Source organism: Bicyclus anynana, chromosome 22, assembly GCF_947172395.1.
Source record: "Bicyclus anynana chromosome 22, ilBicAnyn1.1, whole genome shotgun sequence".
NCBI lineage: Eukaryota > Metazoa > Arthropoda > Insecta > Lepidoptera > Nymphalidae > Bicyclus > Bicyclus anynana.
Genome location: NC_069104.1, coordinates 5,241,222 through 5,261,523, shown reverse-complemented (window position 1 = coordinate 5,261,523; position 20,302 = coordinate 5,241,222). Strand labels below are relative to the sequence as shown.

At 37.7% G+C, this 20,302-nt stretch overlaps 1 protein-coding gene across 2 annotated transcripts in view; it reads right to left on the bottom strand.

Annotated features, from left to right (window-relative positions):
- The window catches only part of LOC112046622 (PAS domain-containing protein cky-1-like), a 189,075-nt gene that overhangs the window by 124,217 nt on the left and 44,556 nt on the right, over positions 1-20,302 (bottom strand). For both annotated transcript variants that reach the window (XM_052888478.1, XM_052888477.1), the window contains exon 3: positions 5,848-6,029. In XM_052888478.1, the coding sequence (XP_052744438.1) occupies positions 5,848-6,029 (182 nt within the window). The remainder of the gene's footprint in view (positions 1-5,847; positions 6,030-20,302) is intronic.

The window sequence follows — 20,302 nt, the reverse complement described above, 5'->3', positions numbered from 1 at the left end:
ATAATAATAATAAAATATTATAAAGTAAAATATTATAATAAAATGTATATTATAAAGTAATTTAATTATTGTATTTAAAATTAGCTAACACCCCGTGTCACCCGCGTAATTTCCGTTCGTGTGAGAACTCATGCCACTTACAAATAATGTTGCTTTCAAGTAATAAAAACAAAATCAGTTCAATATATCCAGAGATTATCCCCTACAATACCACATACTTTTTTACCTCTTTGTAATATAAGATAGATTATAATTAACGCGCCAACATACAAAAGTAGTGTGCTAATAAGCACTATTGAAACGCTTTTAATAAAGTTGCAGAGCAAATTAAAATCATAGATCACACATATTGACAGCTTATCACACTTCACATCACATCACACTAATATAAAAATGCGAATGTTTGTGTGTATGTCCTTTGTGTAGCGGCTACTAAAGCGATTTGGCTGGAAATAGAAATAGATTTTATTCTGGATTAACACACAGGCTACATTTCATCCCGGAAAAATACATGGTTCCCGCGGGATTTGTGAAAAACATACATACAGCCGAACGTAGAACCTCTTCCTTTTTGGAAGTCGGTTAAAAAACTGAATTCCACGCGGACGAAATCGCGGGCGTCTGCTTGTATTATCATATATTAATGACGAAAACTAAATGTAATAACAGTCTAAAGCTGTTCAGTTAAAATAACCTTACCTTTCTAACTTAACCGCTCAAGCATCAGTTAGCGCGGTTTCCTTCAAGCCCAATTTAACGGATTAGCACAAGGCCGAGTTTCGTACCACCAAAAATATCGGTACACACGCTACCATCGACAGCCTTGAACCGGGCGAACCGAAAATCGATAATTACGTAACAAAATCGATGTTCTCACGATTCCGAATACAGTTATCCTTAATGCCGGTTTAAACAATGGTTTCGCTTTTGATAGGAAAATTAGAGAAAATTAGCGAGTCCGGCCGGCTACCGGCTGATGGTTATTGGCACTAATGGTGCCCGCCGGGAATCGAACCTGGGAGAGCGGTGTCACGCCCGCGCCGCACGCCACCGAGCGCCGCGGGTTCACATGGGTTAGGAGCCGCGCGTTTTTAGACAGCAAATATGGATACGACTGCTTAATTCAAACTTTTTATTTAACTTTCAAAATTTTATTAAGCAAGCCTAAAATTCGTCACAAGAGATTGTTAAATAATTTTGTCTTCATTTAATTCTCTACCGTGGATGAAATATTTTACAGTTTTAAGTGCTAATACATAGCCTTAGTCCATTATTTTTTATTCAAAATAAAACATTTTTCCTGCAATATTTTATTTCTTTAAAGTTGAAGAGCTGGTCTATATTTTTAGGTAGGTGTTTATGGCAAGCTGAAAACTTGTACTTTTAGCTTTCCATCGGTGAAAAGATTTTCTTAAAAGGCTACATTAGTATCGAGCCTATTTGCCCTCAAACAAAAATATTTCTTTCTTGGTTTTGTGGTAAATAAAAACAATAGTCAAAATAGAACAAAATAAAATAGTGTGTAAAGTCGGAATATTAAAATTCAATTAAAGTCATAAATATTTTTCAATAAAATTGCTTTAAGATAACTTTATCAATAAGTAACTTTTAATTATTATAATATAAAGGTAATAATTAAATTCGTTAACAAAATTAACTTACCCCTAATCAGGTATTTTTTCACTCTAATTATTTATTTATTTACACTTTTTAATAATATTTACTAAATACAAAATATAATTAATAAATATATATATATATTTTTAAATTTGAGTATTATTATTTTTTTTAATATTTGAGTATAACTTTTCCACACCTCACAATATTATTAAAATATTGAGTATAAATGAACTTTTTTACTTTAAAAAACTTTGAAAAAATGAATATCCACGTAAGTCTTACACCATACCGGGATGACTACCGTCTGGTACCGGCCCTCGATAAGCGACGATCGTGGGAATCGCAGTTTGCATATCATTTGCAAACTTTGCTCACCGATCGCAACAATACTGATTGTCTTTACTAACCGGTTTTGTGGTGGTTTTTTTTGTGCACATATATGGTTATTTCGTGTTTCGCTTTTGAAATATTGGCTTTTACTTTGTCAATAAGTTAAATGAAATGTTTGTATTAAAACAACCATATAGAAATGAAATGACCACGCTGGGCGGGATGCGGGCTGGTCACTTTGCAGTTGCAGGGCTAGATTTCTCGTTTTCTCGGTGTTTCTGCTGACTGGCTTATAACACTTGTACTGGCTTATATATATTCAAACTGAATGGTTTTACCATCATTTATTGATAACCTGAGTCTCATTGGCCCATCTGTAGGGTGCACCACGAGCATTGAGTTTGGTATTATGGGACGGTGACTGGTACTAGCCTCCCCCTTATCTTCCTTTTCAGTTAAAATTGTTTGTTATTTTTTTGACGCGATAACCTTTTATAATTCGATGGAGCCAGCTGCACACTCGAAAAAAAATGAAGTCATGCGTCGTTCCCTCGCTCTAGGGTTGCCAACTTTTTTTACAAGAAATAAAGTACATTCTGGTCTATGAGCATTTTCAAAAACGATCATTTTCTTTTGAAAAATGCAACCATTCCATCAGTATTTTCTTTTGACGTTGTCACGTTCAACTATCGTCAGTAAACCGACTGAACAAACAACCGATTTTTATTTTTTGATATAAACCGGAGCATCCTCAAGAGATGTTGACTCTACAACGTGCAATTGCAAAGTAACAGTGACTTTGCAATTGCACGTTGTAGAGTCAACATCTCCTGAGGATGCTCCGGTTTCGGGGTGAAACGTACGTAGAGAGTATTTTTTCGGACCTGGGTGACGATGTCGCATCGGTTCGTCGGCATTTCGCGGATGATAGAAAAATAAATAAATTATTATAGCCAGGCTGATATTTTGCGCGAGAAATAAGCCATTTGATTAGATTTTATTTACTAAAACCACAGACAACGCTAAAAGCTAACGCTTTTTGATTGGAACAACAAGCCAGCGTTTCATTAACGCTTAATGTTATTCAATATTAGAATCGCATAAACATGGAATATAAAATGATCTGTGAGATGCGTTGATATTTAACCTTTGCATCGTATTCGTATGCAGCTAAGGCTGGGCGGCTACTTACCCTAACAAACCGTGGATAAATTAATCTCTAACACGCGTGGAGGCCTGTCAGCGTGTCAGCCTCCTTCGTTGCCTTGATCCGTATGATATCATATACCTAATATACAGTACGATTAAATAACTTATCTATAAAACTAAAAAGTTTGAAGCGCTGACAGGAATAGGCCAATCAGATTATCAGGAAATGAGAAATAAAATAATTTGACAAAAACGTTTTATTAACGTTAGTACAATATTGTGAACGTTTTTGTTTTATGCTCTGTAAGATTAATTTTTAGACCATATGAGCACAAGTAAGTTGTATTAAATTAATTATTTCACCACGGCTAGTTGTCTGGACTGGTGACAGAAGGGCTGGCTCATTTTTTGCGCAAAGGATCATCCTGGCTGTCCAGTGTCCACCGCGGGAATGAAGCCCATTTACCACATACCACCATTTTACGTGGGCGTGATTTGTATATTTATTAGGATATACTCGTAAGTTAGGATAAGTTTCTTATTGTATTATTTCTTAATTAAAGAGTACCAAATTTAATTTACAACCCGTCCCGCAAGTTTCAATCGTGCAAAGTAATAGTGCAAGTTTTAAATATTTTCTTTAATATACATATAAAATTCTCGTGCCGCGGTATTTGTTGTCTAGGCCCTCCGAAACGGCTGGGCCGATTTTCATGAAATTTTGTGTACACAATAGGTCTGAGAATCGGCCAAAATCTATTTTCATACTTCTAAGTGATAAGGAGCCGTGATAGCCCAGTGGATATGACCTCTGCCTCCGATTCCGGAGGGTGTGGGTTCAAATCCAGTCCGGGGATGCACCTCCAACTTTTCAGTTGTGTGCATTTTAAGAAATTATTAAAATATCACGTGTCTCAAACGGTGAAGGAAAACATCGTGAGGAAACCTGCACTCCAGAGAATTTCTTAATTCTCTGCGTGTGTGAAGTCTGCCAATCCGCATTGGGCCAGCGTGGTGGACTATTGGCCTAACCCCTCTCATTCTGAGAAGAGACTCGAGCTCAGCAGTGAGCCGAATATGGGTTGATGACGACGAAGTGATAAGGATGTCCACCCCAGTTTTTTATTATTTTTATTTTTTGGACACTTTTTTAAAACTTTTATTTTTTTTTTTGATGTAGGATTGTAAAAATACATAAAACTCTAAATTTTTACCTGTCTACCTATTTGTCTGTCTATTTTTGAATAGCAACAAGGCTAGACAACGCTTGCTGGGTCCGCTAGTAAACTTTTAAAAGCCTAAACAATTTCCTGAAAGGCATTTATTAATAGAGCATCTATTACGGCGATCGAGAGCTACATTCCACCGGAACCGTTACAAACTAAAAACTATAAAACAAATCGATAGTTAGCTACATTGTTAAGACAGCTACGAGGATTTATTTACTAGTTCACAGTACAACATTATTTCTCAAGAATACCGTCTAAGTGTTGATCTTCCTTGCCGATAAGCCCTGCTGGTATAACCTATGGTCTTTTAATACACCGTGTCGAACTATCCGATATCGTAATGGTGGATATTAGACGTGCTGTAATTGTGCTATGGTTATTATTAAAGTTGGTTGCTAGATGTATTTGTATAGTTGAGAATATAATAGAATAAAACTACAATATATCTTAATATATAAATGCGAAAGGTCACGAAATCTCGAAAACCCAAGCGGCACAAAGATGAAATTTGGCAGAAAGGTAGTTTGTAGTTAGTAGGTATCCATTAAGAACGGATTTTGTGATAGGGCCGGATTAAAGAGGCCTAAGGGCAGACGAATATCCGCTAATATCTTAATATATAAATGTAATAGGTCACACATCACAAAATCTCGAAAACCGATTGACTTACAAAGATGAAATTTGGCAGGGTGGTAGCTTATAGTTTTGCGATATAGCCGGATTAAGGAGATCTGAGGTTGGACGAAGTCGCGGGAGTCCGCTAGTTATGTATGATTGAACTGTGGACCTCTTATGAAGGCTCAGTCACTCAGCGCGCGATGGGGTCGCTATTCTCGGAGTATCTCGGTGAGTTCGAAGAAATGAGAAATTCCCCGCTAAAGACTCAAAATGGTTGACATAGTGAAATTAGCCTCAAAGCTGAAGTGGCAATGGCAATGAATGGGCCACATAGTTCTAAGAGCCGGTGAATATTATTTGTACCGAAGGTGTTGCGGCGACTCTACACCATAAAGCGCAATGTGTAAGTATGTAGGTCTGGGTTCGAATCTGGGGTTGAGCTATGAAATAATGGGACTTTCTTTGATGTTACTCTTAGTAGCAGTCCGATATTGTTAAGTAGGTGGTATACTCCCGTACTTGGAGAATACATTATGCCGTCGGTTCCGATCAGTATCATTAACACAGTGATTGTTATATAGACAAACAATGTAACGCCCGCTAACCAGCTTTGAAGCAGCGTGGTGGGTCTAACTCTAAACTCTAAGCCCCAGATTCTTTTAAGTGACAAATATACGTAGAACTTGTTAAGTAAAGTACCTACTTGAAAAATTGGCTTACTTTACTACACATTTGGATTTTCTTTAAATTTTCCATTAAAAAATTTTTTGCACCTTATACATACAAATAGTATATACCTATCATCAGCTATTTTGTAACAACTAGTATTAAGGACAGGTCTATATGTCTATTGGTCAAAGTACGTCACTGAGTGATAACGTTAAATTCATATATCACAAACCTTGTTGAAAATAATTTGATTTTCTGACGTAAACACACACAAGCGCCATGAGTTGCAACTGGGAGAGACGTTGTCGCGTCGACGGCGGTAAGGGTAGGAGGTCCCGAAGGTTGGCGATCTCTGCGTTGATCAGGTCGCGCCGGAGTTTGGATGCGCCTTTCGTTGATTTGCCTTGATCGAACCTGCGGACAGGGATAATAAACCTTTTTACAACAGTTGAATAAAACATAAATTACATTAATCTTTTTTATACAAAAAGGCGTATTTTGTGATGTTCTTTTTTTATTCAATGGTGCTATGGGTAATTAAACGAAAATCATTATATTCGTAGACCCAAAACATAGACAAACGGTATCTCGCTGTCAAAAAACTAAAGTGCCATAATGGTGCCGAGTGTCTATGTGTGAATGTGAAGTGTATTGCCAGATATAACTAAGGGTGGTCTGTCTTCATATGTGCATCTGTGTGCGTGTCGGCGAGTAAGTGTACTTGTAACGCACTGGCAGAATTAGGATGCGTTACTTTTTAGTTCAGGAGACGGTGCCCGTACTTTTCACAGAGGCACCCTGCCTCCACTGTAGCCTGTGAGTTGAGCCGTTGAGTTGTATTCGCGTCTTTGAAATAGATAGTCGTCTTCCATTTGTTAAGCATAGTAAAATAGTGATAGAGATGTAGAAGTTAAGCATTCGTCGTCATCAACCCATATTCGGCTCACTGCTGAGCTCGAGTCTCCTCTCAGAATGAGAGGCGTTAGGCCAATAGTCCACCACGCTGGCCCTATGCGGATTGGCAGACTTCACACACGCAGAGAATGAAGATAATTCGCTGGTATGCAGGTTTCCTCACGATGTTTTCCTTCACCGATTGAGACACGTGATATTTAATTTCTTAAAATGCACACAACTGAAAAGTTGGAGGTGCATGCCCGGGACCGGATTCGAACCCACACCCTCCGGAATCGGAGGCAGAGGTCATATCCACTAGGCTATCACTGCTCTAAAGCATTAAGTGCTGTTAAGCATTAAGTCAGTGAATATAGTGAGTGAGTGAGTTATCGTCTGGTCTGGTTAGTATTGCATTGTTAGTTACTTAGCTGGGAGCCAACACCAGAGCTGATGGAGAGCATTGACATGTCGTAAAGGGGCCCGCCAATCCAACTGACATCAGATGCAAGTCTGAGATCCGCTCGTGCTTGACTACCTGCCCTATGATATAATCCTGGTTTACATGTGACGGTATCAGCGCTGTACTTGATCAATATTGTAGTTAGAGGGTAAAACTGTAATATAAGTTAAAAGATATCGATTCCGTGATGATTGATAGTGTTACTTTGTGTAACTGCCATCCTTGAGACGTAAAGCTTAGAACCTTGCTCTGCTTCTCCGTTATCAGAAGGAGTATTTAGTCAGTCTGCCGACGCATATATTCTGTCTTATAAACTTCCTCTAATCTGTCTAATATCTATCTAATCTAATTCTGTCCTGTAATATTTATAATGTTTTGCAAAATGGCGACCGCCGCGACGTTAGTCCCAGCACAGAAAACATAATATATTGGTCGCAGTTTTGGCCACCAGTGTGCCTAGTGGGAGTTTTCAATATTTTATACTATTATTATTATACCGTATATGTTTATATTATACTGTTACTATCGCGTTAACGTAAACGCGAATTTATATGGAATTGAAACAGTTGTGCAGTAGTGCCACTAGATGGCGCTGTTTCAATTCCCTAGAAATTCTCGTTTACGTTAACGCGATAGTAACAGTATGAAACTGCCACTAGGCCTTCAGATGAGATAAGTTTGTGGCACCATAAAAATGGTGATAATATTGTTATTCATAAACAATCAGTTTAATATATCAATAGTTAGGATCTGAGTGTAAAAGCTTTCTAACCTTATAGAAACGATTTCTTATTCGCTCCGAATACCCGGATCTTTTTTTTTTTTTTTTTTTTTTTTATTCTTTACAAGTTAGCCCTTGACTACAATCTCACCTGATGGTAAGTGATGATGCAGTCTAAGATGTAAGCGGGCTAACTTGTTAGGAGGAGGATGAAAATCCACACCCCTTTCGGTTTCTATACGATATCGTACCGGAACGCTAAATCGCTTGGCGGTACGTCTTTGTCGGTAGGGTGGTAACCAGCCACGGCCGAAAGCCTCCCACCAGCCAGACCTGGACCAATTAAGAGAACCTCAATCAGCCCAGCCGGGGATTGAATCCAGGACCTCTTGTAAATCCACCGCGCATACCTATGCGTGGCGCAGGCCGTCATAAACTTGTAGTAAACCCGGATCTTGTAGTAAAGTATATTCTTTGTCCCATGACATAATCCCATAAAATAAGAACAGTAGAAGGTAATATAGGTTCAACTAATCGGAATGCGGCTGATTAGTATTGCAAATTGTAGTTATCTGGGATTGCATCTACTCGTATTAATGGAATACGTCATAAAATTTATGGACTCGGTGTAAAGATTTTACGAGAAATAACTGTATTGTGATTGCTTCCTTGGCTCAGTGGTTAAACTGTGTGGCTTTGGATAACGAGGTACTTGATTCACACAGAAAGATTGGTTTATGAAATATTTGTGCTTTTCTTTCTTCCAATAAAATCTCGACAGGGGAATGGTAAACAAAAGCCTATGAAACTACGACAAGCCAACACTTTCGATCATTATCGTTGTCATCATTATCATCAAGTGATGATCAATACAATGGAGATCTTAAACACCACCCAAAATTTGTCGGGACTAAATTATATATATAACAAAGTCGGGTTTGTTACAAAACTTATAACTCAAGAACGTCTGGACCGATTTGGCTGAAGTTGATTTGGGTAGGAGTAGGATAGGGGTAGGATGGGAGTAGAATAGGATAGGGGTATGAATAAGTCAAAGCGAAGCTTGACCGGATTCGTTAGTGGACTTATAAATGATACAAAATAACTTAAAACCGCCACTGCAACTTGCATTGGAGCAGCCTGATGGATCTAACTCTAAGATTAATGCAGACAAAAAACGGATTGCAAAGCAAAACGCTGTTTGCTCGAAAAAGTACATATTAATTAATTACCACGTAATACATATTGTCACATGAAATAAATTAAGACTAAGAATTAAGAATATTATAATTTAGTTATTTTTACAAATTCCTTTTTTTAGAATTAAAAAAAAAAGGAATTTCACGCCAACGGAGTCGCGGACGACCGTTAAGTAGTACATAATGTCACTGTTATAAATGTCGTACACATTAAAACAGCTACGATTCGAAAATTTTTCAAGGATATAGAGATTCGAGACAGCGATATCGATTATAGCTATCGATGTATCGATTCGTTACGGTAAGAATAATAAATATGGTCAGGTCCACCATTTACGAGGAGATTTATTAACGATTCATATTGATTCTAATGGCAGTCCATTACGTTTATTTGAACGTTTTTATGATATTTTTACTGTTTATGAGTGTGAACGATAAGCTTGAATAACATTAACTTGGAAATGTTTTTATTAAGTTAATGTTATTTTTTATAAAGACGTGTAGAAAGATATTCTAAAAAGAGTTTATAAATATGTTATTAATGTAACTTGTCCTACTAATTGAAAGCCTCAATAGCTCAACGGTTAGACTCATCATCGAGGGGTGGTGGTTCGATCCTCGCCCCGTCGTTGGTCTATTGTCGTACCCACTCCTAATGCAGTCTTTCCCGACTAGTTGGAGGAGAATGGGAATATTGGTCATATCTAAAAGAAAATATGGCAAATATACATTACGCTCTCTCAGAAATAACATGGCTTCCTAATTGTAAAACAATTTTCGAAATCGGTTCAAAAATTGTTAAAAACAAAATAAATAAAGAGCAAAAATTTTATTTCTGAATCTAAGAAATAAAATTTTTGCTCTTTATTTATTTTGTTTTTTATTATTATTCTTTACAAGTTAGTTCTTAACTACAATCTCACCTGATGGTAATTGATAATGCAATCTAAGATAGAAGCGGGGTATAACTTGTTAGGGGTAGGATGAAAATCCGTCCCTTTCGGTTTCTGCACGACATCGTGCCGGAACGCTAAATCGCTTAGCGGTACGTTTTTGCCGGTAGGATGGTAACTAGCCACGGCTGAAGCCTCCCAGCGAGACCTAGACCAATTAAGAAAATCTCAATCGTTCCAGCCGGGGATTGAACCCAGGACCTCCGTTTTGTAAATCCAACGGCCATCAAAGCTTATATGCTTTTGTTTTCGATATACTTTGATGGTTGGTTCAAAATTCTACAAGGCGTAAAAAATATTTTTCATAAACTCAAAGTCAAAGCCAAATACTAATTGTACATTATGTATTTTATGGTAAGTATATTTATTTATTATTTATTATTTTCTATTTAAGCCTTTCGCCAGATTACCGTCATAGTAATATTAAAGTACGTAAAAACCTATATTCCAGAAGATTTTTATAAGTAGTTATGAGCTAAGCAATAAAAAAGGAAGTGTTTACATTAAAACAATTTAAACCATTTAAACAATAAACAGAATTACCCAAATTGCTAAATTGAAAACGTTTTTATAAGTTCCATTTCCTGTTTATTTCACATCATTAAATTTATTTCAAATCGACCGATTATATTAATTTTTAAAAGGCAATTCTATATTTTCCAAATATTATAATCGGCCTCGGTCGGTAATTGAAATGAGATAAAACACTCAATATGGCAATTGTCTAAAGGTCAATCTGTTAGAAGCATTTTATTTTGTAATTTGATTGAGCAGTTTAAAGTTTAAATTGTAGACATTGAAAGCAAGTTTTACCTTACTCGATAGATTTGTTATAAGTACCAAAATATCCGTACCCTTCAGAGCTGAACACGGTTATACTGCTTTACGGCAAAACTAAACACAACTGTAGTATTTTCTCGGACTAACTCTAACACTTCTGTTCTTTCCAGCCCTACCAACCATACTCTTCAGAGCGGAACACGGTTATACTGCTTTACGGCAAAAGTAAGCACCAAGGCAGTATATTCTCGCACGAGCTCTGATACTTCTTCTAATCTTTTACTAGGGCATGCAAGCGACCAGTCCTACAATGCACTGTTCTACCAACCATACCCTTCAGAGCGGAACACAGTTATACTGCTTTACGGCAAAAGTACAACGGTAGTATTTTCTCGGACAAGCTCTAATATTTCTACTAAACTCTGTCCAGGGCATGCAAGCGACCATACCTGCAATGCGTTGTCCTATCAACCATACCCTTCAGAGCTGAACACAGTTATACTGCTTTACGGTAAAATTAAGCACAACGATAGTATTTTTTCGGACGGGCTCTAATACTTCTACTAATCTCTTTCCAGGGCATGCAAGCGACCATACCTGCAATGCGCTGCCCTACCAACCATACCCTTCAGAGCGGATAACAGTTTACAGCATTACGTTAAAATTAAGCACAACGTTACTATTTTTTCGGACGAGCCCTAATACTTCTACTAATCTATTTAAAGGGCATGCACAATTGCACACGACAATTCCTGTAATGCGCTGTCCTACCAACCATACCCTTCTGAATGGAACACGGTTATACTGCTTTACGGCAAAACAAAACACAACAGTAGTATTTTCTCGGACTAGCTCTAATACTTCTGCTCTTTCCAGGGCATGCAAGCGACAAGTGCTACAATGTGCTGTCCGACCAACCATACCCTTCTGAACGGAACACTGTTATACTGCTTTACGGCAAAACTAAACACAACTGTAGTATTTTCTCGGACTTGCACTAATACTTCTGCTCTTTCTAGGGCATGCAAATGACAAATTCTGCAATATACTGGCCCACCAACCATATCCTTCAGAGTATTGCTGTACCTACGGCAAAAGTAAGCACAAAGGTAGTATTTTCTCGGCTTTCTCTTGACTCTAATTTCTTTTCAGAGCATGCAAGTGACAAGTCCTGCAATAAGTACTGTCCTGGCAACTTGACCCTTCCGAGCGAAACATACTCGTAGCTATGCTGCATCGCAGCAAAATTAAAGACAAGCTCTGTCGTAAAGAGGAACTAATTCTAAAACTATAACTTAATTCTATTATTTGAAAGGCGACGAGCTTAGAATGTGTCCTCTAAGAGATGTTTTTTAAAAGGCATATGGCCATCTACTTGTTTTGTAAAATAGATAAATAAAAAATAAACCTTGTACATAGTAGCCGTTTACATACCTATGTAATTATTAAGTCAGGTCAGTTTTTTACGCTGTGTTAAAGTGGGGGCCAAGGTTTAAAAAAACTTAATTGATCAATAGTTTCTAGGAATTCATTAAAGGTTCACCTTCACTAGACATGTTACTACTTAAATAACATTTACTAGTGTGCTTAATGTGAGTAAGACGTATTACGTTTGATGATGTCACAATGGTGCTGTTATAATATATGTATAGCTAATTTGAAAAAGAAAAGTCCTGAGAACGGCTTCCAAAAAATAACAGCCCATTTTTAGCCCTACAATAAATGGCCTACTCTTTGGAAAGGTGGAACTTAGATTTTCTTTCTTCGCTGCACAAATATGGATAATTGAGCGTCAGCCATTAGAAAGAAATTGCACAAGTTTCGTCTTTGTCATTTGACATATACCTACTAATAATATAAAGACTATCTAAATATTTGATTGTTTGTTTGTTTGTTTGCATCGGATAGGCCCTGTAACTACTGGGACGATATGAAAAGTTTTTTCACCAATGGAAAGCTGTATTATCAGGAAAGTTATCTATACTTATAATAAATCTGTAGAGAGGTCAATTCTGTACATGAAATATATTTCCAAAATAACTATCAGGGGGTGATTAGTGGTCGATACTGATGCCAAAAATGCAATCAGTAAAATTTTTGTCTGTCTGTCTGTCTGTCTGTCTGTCTGTATGTTCTTTATAGAAACAAAAACTACTCGACGGATTTTAACGAAACTTGGTACAATTATTCTTCATACTCCTGGGCAGGTTATAGTATACTTTTCATCACGCTACGGTTAATAGAAGCAGAGCAGTGAAGGGAAATGTTGAGAAAACAGGAGCAGTTACTCCATTTTTTAAGCTTCCGTCGCCGTCGCGTGCTAGGGTAGGGGTTGAGTAAGGGTAGGGTAGGGGTAAGAAAGGGGTAGAGTAGGAGTAGGGTAGGGGGTAGGGGTTGTAGTAGGTTTAGTCGCGGGCGTCCGCTAGTATATAAATATTATCCCCGTATTCCCATGGGATTGGAAACTACGCGGGTTAATCCGCGGGGACTGCTTGTACTTAATAACAATAACAATTATCGCCGGTGTATCAAAATACTTAGGCCTCGCTCACGAGATTACTGCTATGTATAGAATGTTTAGTCACGTGCGGGGGCATGTATTAACGAATTTTAGACTTTTGTACATATCTCCTGCAATTCTAAACTTATTGTTATTACTTTAGGCGAAATAGATACATTGCTTTCATGTAGGTAACATGACAGCAATGTATTCGTCTTTCATATTGATCTCCAAAATGCTGTTTAAATTGCTAGGTTTAACAGATAGAAAACTTTTCTAAAAAAAATCAGCGGTTAATACTAACCCCGTGTTGACGAACTAACTAACTTCCACATTTAACGTTAGTATGGAAGACATCAGTGTGAATATATTCCAACGCATTATTACACTCAACAGACTGTCGTAATCTGACGAATGGTTATATTAACTTTATTAATAGCAATCCATTCGTTACCTTACTGCAGTTAAACTTAACTGATTGACTGGTTACTATTCCTCTTATTTTACTCTATGTATTGGAAAATGTAAATTTACAGCGTAAGCATCATAGCTTTAGTTTTTAGTGTACTATTTTATGTTTCACTATTATTCTAATATTAAAGTAGAAACTGCTACTTTGATCCAGTGATTAGCGTTTGTGGCTTCGAAATATAAGACCTGGAATCAAATTATATATGAGCGGTTTTATGCACTAATTTAATGTTACGCTGGTTATATATGTGATGAGTGGACTGTATTTATTTGTATTTTGTATATATGTATGTTTGCTGATTTCTGCCAAAACCAAACAAGTAATTTGTGATCCACACCAACCTTGCATCACTCGCCCCCAATGGCAGCACGGCAAGACCAAGGAGAGCCCGCGATTTAGAGTAGTTCTTTCTTGAGGAGGTAGGCACCCACAAACACACAGATTGTTCTTGCAAGAAAAACGTTTTCCTATAGTTAACGCGCGCACACGGTGCGAATTTGTTTCTTAGGCACAGCCGAATGAAAGAAACACGCGTACAGGTACGACATGCACACAGCACGGCTGGATGATGCAATACGAGTGACAAAGTAGTCCAAGATGGCGTCTTCCAGAGATGACGCTTGCATCAGTTGTCAAACCGACATCTGACATTGATTGACGATTGACACAATTCTGATGTGGTTTTTCTCAAACTACCTGCATGGTAATGGCAAGATCGAACAATATATACATTTTTTTCAATATTCGCCATATCTTTTAAAATATGACCAATATTTCCAATCCCTTCCTACTCGTCGCAAAAGGCTGTGTTAGGAGTGGGTACGACCAGCGGGCGAGGATCGAACCCAAGACCTCTTGGTCATGAGTCCGACTCGATTACCATTCAGCTATTGAGGCTTCTTTTATTTCATGTACGCTTAATTTACAACTGGGCTTAGTTTACAAGCATTTTTGATAATCTATACTAATATTATAAAGCTGAAGAGTTTCTTTGTTTGATTGAACGCGCTAATCCCAAGAACTACTGGTCCGATTTGAAAAATCCTTTCAGTGTTAGATAGCCCATTTATCGAAGAAGGCTGTAGGCTATTTTATCCCCGTATTCCTACAGGAACGGGAACCACGCGGGTGACACCGCGCGGCGTCAGCTAGTGCCTAATGAAAAGCAATTGTTAGGTCTAGATTAGAGCACACTTGCCTAGAAGATATTGACTCTTGTTTCAAAGTTGCACAAATTATTATGATCATTATCATTGTCACGATGGATGCCTACAGAGCCAGGCATCCATCCATACAAGAGAAGGTATATGGGGCTTAGACCCACCACGCTGGTCCGATGCTAGTTGGCAGGTATGATGTTCACTGAAACTATCAGTAGGTAGGTATTCGATTAAGTATTCGAAAAAAGCTAAGTCTTGTATAAACTCGACTCATGACCTCGAAATCCGAAGCACCAATAGCCCAACGAGGCACAAACTATACATGTCAGGAAATACTGGGCAGGGTTATAACATTTTAGTTTTGCAAAGAAACTCGCATTGATAGAATTCTCTTTTTGTGGGTTGGGAATTCCCACGTTTAAGGTAAATTTACCCAAGGGTCCAATCAGTACCACAAAGAGATAAATAAGACCAATGAGCCGCATGGGAGTACCACACAGGTTATTAGCTAAGTGTAGCACGCGATCTTTAACGTCCTAACAACGTTTTACAAATAACTAGTCAGGGATCCGTAGAAAATTTTGTACAACTGATACAACTGAGACGATAACTTTTGTAAGAAATTGTTACTAACCAGCTGTTTTTTTACTGTTGCTTAATAATTGTTGTACAACTTAACAGCCACAATGTTCTACAAATTGTGTGGTACATTATCTCGTGATGATGTTGAGCCGTGATAGCCCAGTGAATATGACCTCTGCCTCCGATTCCGGAGGGTGTGGGTTCGAATCCGGTCCGGGGCATGCACCTCCAACTTTTCAGTTGTGTGCATTTTAAGAAATTAAATATCACGTGTCTCAATCGGTGAGAGAAAACATCGTGAGGAAACCTGCTTCAGAAAATTATCTTAATTCTCTGCGTGTGTGAAGTCTGCCAATCCGCATTGGGCCAGCGTGATGGACTATTGGCCTAACCCCTCTCATTCTGAGAGGAGACTCGAGTTCAGCAGTGAGCCGAATATGGGTTGATGACGACGATTATCTCGTGCCGACCCTCAGAAATTTTTATTTCCTGGTCACTGAGTTAGCTACCAAAATCTAGAATTTTCGTAAATAAAAAGTTGAACGTTTTAAATTTGGAATTTGGTTTTTTTAAAAGGCATATGGTCCTCTACTTGTTTCGTAAAATAGATAAAATAAAAAATAAACCTTGTACATAGTAGCCGTTTACATACCTATGTAATTATTAAGTCAGGTCAGTTTTTTACGCTGTGTTAAAGTGGGGGCCAAGGTTTAAAAAAACTTAATTGATCAATAGTTTCTAGGAATTCATTAAAGGTTCACCTTCACTAGACATGTTACTACTTAAATAACATTTACTAGTGTGCTTAATGTGAGTAAGACGTATTACGTTTGATGATGTCACAATGGTGCTGTTATGTATAGCTGAGTTGTAAAAGAAAAGGCCTGAGTACTGCTTCCAAAAAATAACAGCCTATTTTTAGCCCTACAATAAATGGCCTACTCTTTGGAAAGGTGGAACTTAGATTTTCTTTCTTCGCTGCACAAATGTGGATAATTGAGCGTCAGCCATTAGAAAGAAATTGCACAAGTTTCGTCTTTGTCATTTGACATATACCTACTAATAATATAAAGACTATCTAAATATTTGATTGTTTGTTTGTTTGCATCGGATAGGCCCTGTAACTACTGGGACGATATGAAAAGTTTTTTCACCAATGGAAAGCTGTATTATCAGGAAAGTTATCTATACTTATAATAAATCTGTAGAGAGGTCAATTCTGTACATGAAATATATTTCCAAAATAACTATCAGGGGGTGATTAGTGGTCGATACTGATGCCAAAAATGCAATCAGTAAAATTTTTGTCTGTCTGTCTGTCTGTCTGTCTGTATGTTCTTTATAGAAACAAAAACTACTCGACGGATTTTAACGAAACTTGGTACAATTATTCTTCATACTCCTGGGCAGGTTATAGTATACTTTTCATCACGCTACGGTTAATAGAAGCAGAGCAGTGAAGGGAAATGTTGAGAAAACAGGAGCAGTTACTCCATTTTTTAAGCTTCCGTCGCCGTCGCGTGCTAGGGTAGGGGTTGAGTAAGGGTAGGGTAGGGGTAAGAAAGGGGTAGAGTAGGAGTAGGGTAGGAGGTAGGGGTTGTAGTAGGGTTTCACGCGGACGGAGTAGCGGGCGTCCGCTAGTATATAAAAATTATCCCCGTATTCCCATGGGATTGGAAACTACGCGGGTTAATCCGCGGGGACTGCTTGTACTTAGTAACAATAACAATTATCGCCAGTGTATCAAAATACTTAGGCCTCGCTCACGAGATTACTGCCATGTATAGAATGTTTAGTCAACTAGGCGTGCGGGGGCATGTATTAACGAATTTTAAAGTTTTGTACATATCTCCTGCAATTCTAAACTTATTGTTATTACTTTAGGCGAAATAGATACATTGCTTTCATGTTGGTAACATGACAGCAATGTATTCGTCTTTCATATTGATCTCCAAAATGCTGTTTAAATTGCTAGGTTTAACAGATCGAAGACTTTTCTAAAAAAAATCAGCGGTTAATACTAACCCCGTGTTGACGAACTAACTAACTTGCACATTTAACGTTAGTATGGAAGACATCAGTGTGAATATATTCCAAAGCATTATTACACTCAACAGACTGTCGTAATCTGACGAATGGTTATGTTAACTTTATTAATAGCAATCCATTCGTTACCTTACTGCAGTTAAACTTAACTGATTGACTGGTTACTATTCCTCTTATTTTACTCTATGTATTCGAAAATGTAAATTTACAGCGTAAGCATCATAGCTTTAGTTTCTAGTGTACTACTTTATGTTTCACTATTATTCTAATATTAAAGTAGAAACTGCTACTTTGATCCAGTGGTTAGCGTTTGTGGCTTCGAATCATAAGAACTGAAATCCAATTATATATACATTTTTTTTCAATATTCGCCATATCTTTTAAAATATGACCAATATTTCCAATCCCTTCCTACTCGTCGCAAAAGGCTGTGTTAGGAGTGGGTACGACCAGCGGGTGAGGATCGAACCTAAGACCTCTTGGTCATGAGTCCGACTCCATTACCATTCAGCTATTGAGGCTTCTTTTATTTCATGTACGCTTAATTTACAAGTGGGCTTAGTTTACAAGCATTTTTGATAATCTATACTAATATTATAAAGCTGAAGAGTTTCTTTGTTTGATTGAACGCGCTAATCCCAAGAACTACTGGTCCGATTTGAAAAATTCATTCTGTGTTAGATAGCCCATTTATCGAAGAAGGCTATACGCTATTTTATCCCCGTATTCCTACAGGAACGGGAACCACGCGGGTGACACCGCGCGGCGTCAGCTAGTGCTAATGAAAAGCAATTGTGAGGTCTAGACTAGAGCACACTTGCCTAGAAGATATTGACTCTTGTTTCAAAGTTGCACAAATTATTATGATCATTATCATTGTCACGATGATGCCTACAGAGCCAGGCATCCATCCAAACAAGAGAAGGTATATGGGGCTTAGACCCACCACGCTGGTCTGATGCTAGTTGGCAGATATGATGTTCACTGAAACTATCAGTAGGTAGGTATTCGATTTAGTATTCGAAAAAAGCTAAGTCTTGTATAAACTCGACTCATGACCTCGAAATCCGAAGCACCAATGGCCCAACGAGGCAAAAACTATACATGTCAGGAAATACTGGGCAGGGTTATAACATTTTAGTTTTGTAAAGAAACTTACGTTATCAACCCATATACGGCTCACTGCTGAGCTCGAGTCTCCTCTCAGAATGAGAGGGGTTAGGCCAATAGTCCACCACGCTGGCCCAATGCGGATTGGCAGACTTCACACACGCAGATAATTAAGAAATTCTCTGGTATGCAGGTTTCCTCACGATGTTTTCCTTCACCGTTTGAGGCACGTGATATTTAATTTCTTAAAATGCACACAACTGAAAAGTTGGAGGTACATGTCCCGGACCGGATTCGAACCTACGCCCTCCAGAATCGGAGGCAGAGGTCATATCCACTGGGCTATCACGGCTCTTGCATTGATAGAATTCTCTTTTTGTGGGTTGGGAATTCCCACGTTTAAGGTAAATTTACCCAAGGGTCCAATCAGTACCAAAAAGAGATAAATAAGACCAATGAGCCGCATGGGAGTACCACACAGGTTATTAGCTAAGTGTAGCACGCGATCTTTAACGTCCTAACAACGTTTTACAAATAACTAGTCAGGGATCCGTAGAACATTTGGTACAACTGATTACTATCAAGTTAATTTTTCGTGAGTAGCTTCATCTCGATGAGACGGTAACTTTCTTACAAAATTGTTACTAAACAGCTTTTTTTACTGTTGCTTAATTAATAATATAATAAGTTATACAACTTAACAGCCACAATGTCCTACAAATTGTGTGGTACATTATCTCGTGCCGACCCTCAGAAATTTTCATTTCCTGGTCACTCAGTTACCTACCAAAATCTAGAATTTTCGTAAATAAAAAGTTGAACGTTTTAAATTTGGAATGAGGGTAAAACAAGCTAATATTTTTTGTTAATTAATAAATGATATCTCATGATTATATTTAATACATAAAGTATTTTTAGTTTCATCGTCTTTCATTTCATTATATTTTTTTCTCTTTCTTATTGTATTTTTTTATATGTAAAGAATATTTTTTATTGTAGTGTATTGAAAACTACTAAACCATGAATAATATGGTATTTTTGTATACTATATATTCAGGTCGATAAAAAAAAAATAACGTACTTTTTTTTTAATATCACATAATTAAAAATTATCTACTCTCTTATGTGACAAGCAATAATGGTTCAAAGATTTTTAAAAAAAATAAAAAAGGTATTTGTGCCGTTTCCCATGCTCCAATATTTTTTATATATTTTGTGAAAATACAAATATATCTCAGGGTATATTTTAAAAAGGTTTATTAAATTTATCAGCAAATAGGCTTATTTTAGAAATCGAGTAGTGAGACGTGAAAACTCCACCCGTTTTCCCACGCTGCGAGCGGTACTAAGCCAACTAATAATTTAGGCAATTTTCAATATCGACCTGTAGGTGGTCCAAGTTACAAACTGAAGTAAGTCAAGATTCTGTTTTAAATAAACTATAAATAATGAAAATGATTAGTACTTTACAAGCTTTTATTGTATTTTACCTGTCGGTATTGTAATCACAACGTAGGGTCCTAACCACTAGACGATCACGGCGACAAGCGATGAGCGGGACACATAGTTCGAAGAGCGGATGGATGTTGGGGTCCCAAAGTGCTGGAATGGCGACCCCGCACTACTAAGCGCAGTGTTGGTCGACCCCCCACCAGGTGGACTGTCGACATCAAGCGAGTCGCAGGGATTCGCTGGATGCAGGTGGCTCAGTATCGTGATGTTTGGAAGTCCCTACAAAAGGCCTGTGTCCTGCAGTCCATCGGCTGATATGATGATGATGATGATAATCACATCTTGCAGCAAAATT